At 37.2% G+C, this 10,526-nt stretch overlaps 1 protein-coding gene across 3 annotated transcripts in view; it reads right to left on the reverse strand.

The window, feature by feature from the left end:
- Positions 1 to 4,535: 4,535 nt before the first annotated feature.
- Positions 4,536 to 10,526, reverse strand: part of LOC111153810 (RNA binding motif protein 7) — a 10,664-nt gene continuing 4,673 nt past the window's right edge. For 2 of the 3 annotated variants that reach the window (XM_022513054.1, XM_022513057.1), the window contains 2 exons: positions 9,282 to 9,372; positions 4,536 to 6,035 (listed from right to left, as the gene is read on the reverse strand). In XM_022513054.1, coding sequence (XP_022368762.1) covers positions 5,694 to 6,035; positions 9,282 to 9,372 — 433 coding nt within the window. In that variant the 3' untranslated portion in view covers positions 4,536 to 5,693. The remainder of the gene's footprint in view (positions 6,036 to 9,281; positions 9,373 to 10,526) is intronic. The other variant, XM_022513055.1, reaches the window with a different exon arrangement.

A 10,526-nucleotide genomic window follows, 5' to 3' on the forward strand; every position in this document is an offset into this window, starting at 1 on the left:
CAGTGCAGGATGGAACTCACAGGCAGGAGGGCCAGGCGAGGAGGATGGGTGTGGCTCCAGGTTCTCCCGGGGAATCCCGGAGCAGGTGTGCAGGCCACGGGTCAGCACAGGTAGCTGATGGCCAGGAAACCTAGAGAAAGCCTGTCATCATCAGGCCAGTCCTCTGGTTTGTATCTCTCCAAGTTTACATCACCTTGGCCACATGCTCTGTCCACAGGCTATAAAACTAAAAGTCACAGTAGAAGAAAAAAGTCACTTAGAAATAAAAAAAGATCTAAATAACTCAACTTAGAAAAATCAAACATAAAAATACAGACCATTTAAAGGAAGGATGGTGAGTACATTACATGTCAAAACCCAGGAATCACCGTCAACCTCCAGTCAAGATGGAGTAACAAGAACTGGATTTACCCTCCTGCCCGAAACAACCGATACACACAGAGAAAGCACAAAACAAGACAATGGACACCAGGTAGAAAGGACAGTGATCCCGAGAAGCAGGAGACAAATGAGGTGAGCTTTACGATTGCCTCATCTTGCTGCCTCGAGATTTCCAGGCTGCCGTGTGGTTGAGGCAGGGTAGGCAGAGCCTGGCAAACTCATGGGTTGAGGAGCTAAAACTGAGAATCTAGGGAAACCAAGCCAGCTAGAATGTCCAGGACACAGGACTGAAGAAGGTTAAGTTGCCCAGGAGAAAACTCTCAGAGATCTGCAAGTTTCTTCCAGTATCCATGAGAGTAATGAGCAGCATATATGTTTGAAGAAATTACCTAAGGTGGAGAAAAGAATTGCTCCCCAAAATCCGAGGGATACTACTCAGCACTCACATAGGACCAGGAACAGTATCTGTTCCCACTAGTCAGACTGAAAGTCTTGGTAATTCATGAGGCACCTGTTACAGTATTCAAGACTTTTGCCTCAGTAACGGGGTGAGTTAATCCTAACTAGTTCTCAAATTCTGCCTAACAAATCTTTAATCACGTCCTGGATACAATGGTTTACAAGTGACATATGTGTGTCCCGGAACAAAGCTCAAGAATATTTACAGAAGTACAAACTATCAAGTATCCAATAAGGTAAAATTCGTATGGCCTAGCAATCAATCAAAATGACAAGGTACGCCAAGAAGCAGGAAGGTACATGCAGTAATGACGGTGAACCAACAGAGACCAACTGAGAACTGAGGAAAATAGTAGAATTAGCAGGCAAGAACATTAAAAATTACTGTAACTTTGTTCCATTTGTTGAAAATTTAAGTGAAGATAGTCGGGGGGCGGGGGGCGTCTGGGTGGCTCAGTGGGTTGAGCCTGTGTGTTCAGCTCAGGTCCCGATCTCAAGGTCCTGGAATCGAGGGCTCTCTGCTCAGCAGGGAGCCTGCTTCTCCCTCTCTGCCTGCCTCTCTGCCTACTTGTGATCTCTTTTTCTCTGTCAAATAAATAAAATCTTTTAAAAAAAAGAAAATTTAAGTAAAGATAGTGAAGATGTAAAAAATAGTCCAAGTCACATGTTAATTACTCGGGGCAGGGTTGGGGGGTGAGCACCCTCTCACAAGTACAGGGAATTATGTTGTATACTTTAAATAGCTTACAGTTTTGTCAACTGTACCTCACTAGAGCTGAAGAAAGAATGAGGAACAATCAGAAGTGATGTCAATCAAACTTGCAGAGAGAAAAACTACAATGTCTAAGATGAAGATTCTATTGGAAGTAATTGCTGACTAGACACTGCGGGGAAAAAAAAGACAAGGAGGCTTGAAGACCTAGTGATACAACTATCCAAAATGAAACAGAGGAAAAATGATTTAAAAAATAAACAGTGTATCCGTGAGCTATGGGATCACATCACACGGTCTCATATAACTGTAGTTGGAGTTTCCCAAGAGGAAAGTGAGGACAAAACATTGTTTTTAATAATGGCCAAAATGTTTCCAATTTTGATGAAAACTATAAACCTGCAGATCCATGAAGCTCAATGAACTCCAAGCAAAAGGGACATGAAAAAAAAAAACTGTATTAAGACACATTTTTCATCCAATTGCTCAAAGCCAGCCAGAGAAAAATGACACATTATATACCTGACAGCATATTTCTTGCAGGAAAAAATAAAAGCAGGATGACAGTGGAGCCACATTTTTGAAGTATTGAAAGGAATTAAAAAAAAAAAAAAAGCCTGTCAAGTTAGAGTTCTGTACCCAACAAAAAGATATTTCAGAAACAAGGGTGAAAAATACTTCTTCGGACGTGAAAGCTAAAAGAATTCATCACCAGCAAGCCCGCACTGTAAGAGATATCCAGAACACTTCAGGTAGAATAGCAGACAGATAAACGGATGCACACAGAGGAATGAAGAGCTCCAGAAATGATAAGTACTGGAATAATATCTATGATTTTTATTTAAATATCTTTAAAAGATAATGTTTCAAAAACAAAAACAGGGCACCTGCTTGGCTCCGCCAGTTAAGTGTCTGCCTTTAGCTCAGGTCATGATCCCAGGGTCCTGGGATCAAGCCCCTGCTGGGCTCTCCCTCTGCCTGCCTCTCCCCCTGCTCTGTCAAATAAATACATAAATCTTAAAAAAAAAAAGAAAGAAAAAAGAAAAAATGCAGTGAGGGGCTTTTATATATATAAATGTAAACTGTGTTACAGCATAGCCTCTAGTAAGTCTGACCAGGTTGTAGGAGGGAAAGTAAAATAGATCAGAACTAAGACTGGACTCTAACTGGAGGAAGAGTTTAACAAAAATTGTAAGAAATACCGTGTACAACTGTCTATCAGTTAATTTGGAAAGATAATGTTGATTTTTTTTTTTTTTAGAAAGGTAGAAATTATTCAAATTGATTTCGGAGAAAGGAGGAAACAAATAGTTTCCCCCATGGTTAATAAAGGAAAATGGGGTGGGGGGGAAATCATTTACTTCTAAGACTGTTTTAGGAGCTCAAGTCTTAAATTAACATAATTCCTATATTATTCAATTTTCTCGCCAGGGCATAGAAAAAGATAAGCTTACCAACTCATTCCATAAAACTAGCAGAACTATAATTCCCAAACCAAACTAATAAACAATTTTTAAAAGAAAACCTGAGTACTATCTAAATCTTAACATTTTTGAAAGATAGAATTGTAGAGTATATTAAAGGCATAATTATAACAGGACACAATGATGGTTCAGGATTAGGAAACTGATTAAAAAAACACTACTATGCTGAAGCCTCCCTTTTTTATTCAATTATTTGACATATGTTCATTTATCCATCAAAAATTTACCAAGTATTACTGTAGTGCCAGGCACTGGATACTGAGAATTCAGTGGTTAAGATATGGCCTCTGCCTTCATGGAGTTACCTCAAGAGATACAGATAAAAAGAAAATTATAACACAGTATAAGGCTATGACAAGAGAAACACAGGGTACTATTGTAATACATAAACTGGCACATTGGATGCTGTTGGAGTAATCCTATTGAGGACTACCCCTTCTCGGATCATGGCAATTGGTGTGAGGTTTATGGACCTACATGGCATGACTACAAAATAGTATAAAAAATGTTGGTTGATTGGATGGAGAAGGGTTGAGTCAGATTCTTTGGAAGTCTTAGTACCTTAATATGTATTATGTACAAAAGGGTCAAATAAGGGTCAAGTAAGTTTGGAAAATACTACGGTAAGCCCAAGGATTTCTTTACTACAGTACTTGTCAGAAACTTTATGGTGTTGTCACTAAAGAAAGCCACCCAAAGTTATAGTCCCAAACATTTACCAAAACACTTGATTACAGAACCCTTATTCTACAGAACATTGTAAGAATGGTTGCTCATGAACATCTGGGGAGAAACTGCTCCCACAAAAACCACTCCTTTCTACTGCAGCTCCCAAACCCACGTGAATCATCTAACATATTCAGTTTGTTGACGCTGTCTTGTTTGATCCTCTTACACAGGACATTTATTAGTTTGATTACCCTCAACTGGCTGAGGTTGAAGTGAAAAGATTCACTGGAACCTCAAAAGGGGTGCGTCCCGTCATTAAAACATAAAAGGATCATTCTGAAGCAGGATTACCTATGAATCAATATGAAAAGATCTGACCCACAGATAAACTACAATAAACCAGAATTAATCTTTGTGAATCTCTGTAAAAGCTACCGAATAGTCATAAAGGTAAAATACCTGAGAATAAGCTCATTGGAAACAACTCTTTCTATTAAAATGCTAAAGCAAAGAGAAATTTTTGATCCTAACACTCTCTAGGTTGAGTAAATGGCTCCATTTACCTAAAACTCCATGCATTTTATTTATAAATAGGGAAGACCTGAGAGTATGTGAACTCTCAAGGAGGTAACAGTTCATAATGCTCTATAATCATGTCACTGAAGATCTGATTGTAAAACATTAAGTTCTGTATGTACAAAAGGACTATTTCAGGATGCTCTAAGAACAGACGTTCTTAACATTAGGCAATCACTGAACTGAAGCATCCTGCTAATGTTGTACACAATGTCTTCAAAGTTAGTGATGTCAAAAAAAATAAGGCACGCTCCTTTTTATGTTTTCAATATATTAAAAAGCAACAGAGTACAAATGCTGTGGTTAATACTAAAAAGGATCAAAAATTTTCAAGGAATAACATTTTTATAAACAAGTTCTACAACAAAGGGGAAACAGCATCTTGATACACAAAAGTTCTGCTAAACAAGATTTTAAAATTTTTAAATCAGAAAATGTTTAAGACTAAATTCTTTCAAATGTGCAAACAAAAAAGCAAGCTGTACAATCTCCATAATAAAGCATATCCTTATAACATGTCCTGGGCACTTTGAAAATGTTAAAATTTTTAAAATTTGAGTGACAGAGGCAGCTCTTAAAGGCTTCAGGAACTCCCCCCCCACCCCCAAAAAGCATACTTTTAGTAAAACATTTTACCATTTTTATCTGACTATGCATTTACATTTGTGTTCTTCCTGAAAAGGGGGATTTATATTAACACTGTATTTTAATGTAAAAAAATACATTTAGAAATATTTAACTTCCTGAGGGACTTCAGTTATACATCAAACTTGATTTAATGAGCAAATTCTAAAATTTTAGAATGAGATAGCATGTATAAATTTACAATTTTATGTTCAATTAGAGTAAAACTCAAAAGATCATGGCACAGAACTTACACTAAAAATTCTCTTGCGAAGTCAAATGATTTATCCCCAAACTTTACCAATATGCTTTCTATGTAAAATGAATCACTGAAATTACATTTTCTCATTTAACAAAATACTGCTAGTCAATTCAGACTATCAGAACTTGAATGTTTTCTATTATACACACCAAAATCTGATTCACTAACAAGAAACTTCTTGCAATACAAAAAGATAATAATTAAAATATTTGCTTTATAATACAACCAACCCATATAATACATCCCTTCTTCATTTATCTAAAATGATTAGGAATTGTGGCACTTTCTTTTGCAAAAAAAACCCTTTCCTCTTCATAAAACCCTGAGGTGAAAGGTTACTAAAATGTAATAAAACGGGAACCACAACTCTTATTTCTGTATTAGACTGTAGCTATAGGTTTTAAAAATTTTATAAAGAAACGTGGCAACTTGTAAAGCTGTTCTGTACAGTTTAACAAAACATTTCCAGGTCAATTTAGCCAAAGGGACCTAGAATGACCCTATAACATCGTCCTTTTAGTACTTGTTAATGTCGAGATGAACGCCATTTTCCATCTCGACTACTGTCTCTTCTGTTATCATAGCCATCAGGATTCCTATCTTCATAGAAGTAGTCATCTCTGTTTCCTCGGTAATGATGGTCAGACCCATGATCAGTGTAACGTTGTTCACGGCTATGATGTCTATCTGGTATGTAAGGATGAGAATTCTGTCTGACTTTACGCTGTGATGATGGTGTATCTTGGCGCCACTGGGAGCTTGAAGACTGATTAAAACTGTGACTATGTGACGGGGAAAATCCTGATGGATCCAGATGTGGAGAACCAAATTTCCCACCATAGGACATCTGTCTCAGAACACTGTTCATCTAAGAGAAGAGAAAAAGAAAGAAATGTTAACTGCCAAGTATTTCTAGGTATCAAAGCCAATATATATACTTAGCCACAGTGAACCAAATAGATAATGATGGGAAAGCAAAATTACTCTTGCCCAGATGGATCTTAGGTTAAACAGAACTTGAAGTAAAAAAACACATGATGGCTTTGTTCGCTCCAATGTATACCTGCATGATATCTGTACATAACTACTCCTTGCCCTCAAGAATACAACTTAGAAGAGGCCATACAAATGATTATAATGTAAATCATGGTCTGGTGGACACATAAAGAGCCAAGAGCTCAGGATCATTAGGAAAGGCTTCATGAAGGTGGCATATTATCTAAGTATTAAAGTATGGATGGAATATTTTAAGGGGGAAGTATACCAAGGAAGGGAAATTGCACGAAGAAAATAAGGAAACAGAATGAGTTTGTAGAACAGCAAGAATTCTGACTGATTAGAGATCTCATAAGCAGTGAATAATGGACAGTTAGGCTAGAAAGCTTTATTGGCACCAGATGATGGCAGTGCCTCATAACTAGGCTAGGGAATTCAGACTTTATCTTGCAAACGATGGAAAATCAAATTATCAGGAAGATAAGCAAAACAGGGTTATTAACATTCATTTAGAAACAGTGTGAGAGATGGGCTAGCAAGAAGAAAATGGAGACAAGTACAAACTGACCAGACCAGTGGTCCCCAAATTCTGCCCGTGGTTAAGTATTAGCCAGCAATGTTTTTTTTTTAAAAGCCTACACCACAATCTGTGGTGTGTACAGAAAAGCTGACTTCCCTTTATACTGGTCCCTCAAGTTTACTTTACTTGTATTTATATTTTGCAGACCTGCAAAAGGTTGAGGGGTCACAAGCCAACACTGTGATTTGGGCAAAGAAAAAAGAGGAAATGAACTCAAGAAAAAGAAAAAAATACAGGACTTCGTGACAAAATGAAAAAAAATGAAAGACTGGAGACAAAGATGGAATCGTAAAACACACCAAAGATTTTAAGCCTAGTCGCACAGTCTCATTATTACAAAAAAAAAATGGAAATCAAGAGGAAACTGGTCAAAGACTCCAATCAATGTATTTAAGTACTGTTTTTAAGCATTAAGGACAATGTATTGTAAGAAGCCCTTGAGCACAGGTTCCAAGAATATCAGGGAATACATCTCCAGTCCTTGAACACACACATACAACCCTCCATAACGGCTCAAGAAAAATACAGATATGAAATGCAGTTGTTCCACTTATCTTCAATCTGTTGAATATGTTCTTCAGCCCAGTGAAAATCAAAATGGGTGATCAACGTACGGAGATCACACTAGTCTAACTAAAAATTAGGAAATTACCCAAGAATCATTTGAACATTTTTTTTTTTTTGTTAAAGATTTTATTTATTTATTTGACAGAGAGAGATCACATGTAGGCAGAGAGGCAGGCAGAGGCGGTGGGGTGGGGGGCAGGCTCCCCGCCGAGCAGAAAGCCCAATGCATGGCTTGATCCCAGGACCCTGACACCATGACCCAAGCCGAAGGCAGAGGCTTTAACCCACTGAGCCACCCAGGCGCCCCTAAACAATTTTTTAAACATTTATTTTAGAGAGAGAGAGCATGAGCGAGCAAACACGCATGTGTGAGTGCACACACATGTGCCAGTAAGGACAGGGGCAGGAAAGAGAGAATCTCATGCAGACTCCCCACTGAGTGCAGAGCCAAACATGGGACTCGATCTCATGACCCTGAGATCCTGATCTGAGCTGAAATTAAAAGTCAGATGCTTAACCAAATGAGCCACCCAGGCACCCCTATTTGAACATTCTAAGTTTTGGGGGGTTTTAGAAGTTCAAGTTGAAGATGTCTGAGTTTTATTTCCGCGCAACCTCTAGAAACATTATTTAACTTCAGTTATAAGTCACATTTAGCCTGAAAAAGCATGTCTCAAGAAGTACATTTTAGTTTATTTGTAGTGGAAAGTAAATGAGGCATAAATTTTATTTTTCAGCCGTGAGAGAGATGAAAGTTCGTAGCATGATGTTAATTAGCTGGTAAAAATCTAGACTGCATGTTGAAAGAATGAATGTTTCAGCAAGCATTCAATATATCAAATGTGACTATTTTTGAGAAGCTGAGTTTAAAACCCTCCAGATCCACAAATTATGGGTAAAAGCAATTATGAACTTCTGCTTTTGTCTTTTTAAGATGAAAGACTTCTGACAATTTTGAAAACTTCATAAACTAAATTGTATTTGCAAGTGTACATCATAGTCTGTTGCACTAAACAGTTATCAAATGTATTTTATTTTTGAAATGTGATTTTATTCAGTAACTTAATCATGATTTTCTGGGTTTTCTACTTTAATTATTTTTATTGTGTTGCTCTTCCTCATTAAATTTTCTGGGTAACACTTCAAAGCATGGTTTCAAATTTTAGCAGGCTACAATTGTAATCTCAATCCAGCTACTTGCTAATTTATGACCTTTCTCACCCTTAATTTTCCTATGTATTACAATAGGATATATCTCAGTTACCCTAAAGAATAAGTAATGTATGTAACACTTTTGGGTGATACTGCCTGACACATATTACATAATCAATACATTGTAACTATTTTTATTTTTCTAGGGGTTTCATTTGTGTGTGTGTGAGTGAATATGAGTGTGTATGTATGTGTAAGCTACTTAAAGGCTTAGTCTAGACGTTTGGGTAACCCCAATTCTAGCACGAGTAGATGCTAATCAAGGTCTAATTTGCTTTAAATTCAAGAATTTGATAATTTACTCCTCATGAAACTAACATTTTAGGTAATATCTTAGAAATTACTCTATTTGTAGACTGCATGGTATTTTTCATGGCTACTAAGAGAATAGTTTGTACCTGTAAGTAAAAAGTACAACACAGATATGTGCTAGTTTTGTGTCTGTGGGTGTGTGCTAGTTTTTTTTTAAATAAAGGGAATTACTACTTTATTAAGAAAAAGAAGAGGAAAGGGAAAGGAGAGAAGGGGCACCTGGGTGGCTCAGTTGGTTAAGCATATGCCTTCGGCTCAGGTCATGATCCCCAGGTCCTGGGATCAAGCACCACATCCGGCTCCCAACTCAGCAGGGAGTCTGCGCTTCTCCTTCTCCCTCTGCCCTTCCCCCTGCTTGTGCTCTCTCTATCTCTCTCAAATGAATAAATGAAATATTTTTTTAAAAACTAGAGAAGAAAAGAAGAGAAAAGAAGAAAATCAACCTACCACTGCTTGTCTCTGAAAATTTTCTGGAGAAGAGAAAGATCTCTGAATTATCTGTACTGATGGACTCATGCTATCCACACTCCTTTCATATCTGTGAAGAGTAAAACAACCAACATATAATCATCCATTTAACAAATACTTACTATATACCAATCATAAGCCAGACACAGTGTCAAAGGTAGGAATGAACAAGAAAGACAACATATCTATTTGCTCTCACGGATAAGAGTAAGGATTCAGATAGTAAAACAACTTCACCTTGTAACAGTGATATAATAATTGATGTTCTATTTTAGCTCGGCTGGTCAGGGATTGTCTTTCTAAAGAGGAGGCACATTTGAAGTAAAAACGGAGTAACAAGATTACTTGGAAGCAAAACATTGCAGCTGAGGGAAGAATTAGCATGGGGGGAGCAAGCTATAGAGCCTGTGGTCCAAATCCCATTTCTTTAACACTCCTGTGTCTGTTTTATCTATGTAGTGTCACAAGGACCTGTAACTTCCCCCAGTCACCCCCCACACAGATGATACGACACACATTTGTCTTCTGTAGACTTTACACCTTCACTAGGCAGCCTATTACAGTGGCTGGGCCTGCAAAGTCTGAACATTAACTATATGGCCCTTCACAGAAAAAAAAAAAAAACAAACTCATCAATCCCAGGGCTAGTGCAGAGGCCTAGGTTGAAAAGGATTTGTTCTACTAGATATGACAGATGAGGGGGAAAAGAAAAATAAAGGATAAAATCTAGATTTGGGCCTTGAGCAATTACAAAGACATTTACTGTGATAGGGAGGAAGAACAGGTCTGGGGGAGCAAGGAATGAAAAGTTCTTTAACATAAACTGGATATTAGTTTTAAGAAATTATACCTTATTCCTCAATTCCTAAAAAAGTAGCTTGCTCTACAGAAAACCACTTTATCAAATGCTTTAAATTTTACAATACTTAGAATCAAATCACTAATTGATTTGTCTCATAGTTTAGATCTTTTCATTTTGGGTTTTCTTAAATCAGGTTAGACCTGTGTATGTTCAAGGGGTAAAAAGTATAAATTTCCTTACAAAAATGATGGGCACTCTAACCTTAAACTAAAAACAACTTATTTACTTGTATATATTTTTCCAAAGAAATTCTCAGGGAGGTAAACTTTTTTCCTCCACCTGAGATATCTTTGAAGAGTCTACAAAAGTGGTTGGATGTTACGCTGAAAAGAAATTAAAAAAAAAAAAAAAAAAAAAAAATC

The sequence above is a fragment of the Enhydra lutris genome, unplaced genomic scaffold (genome assembly GCF_002288905.1).
Source record: "Enhydra lutris kenyoni isolate GAN:26980312 unplaced genomic scaffold, ASM228890v2 scaffoldscaffold34, whole genome shotgun sequence".
In the NCBI taxonomy this organism is placed as follows: Eukaryota; Metazoa; Chordata; class Mammalia; order Carnivora; family Mustelidae; genus Enhydra; species Enhydra lutris.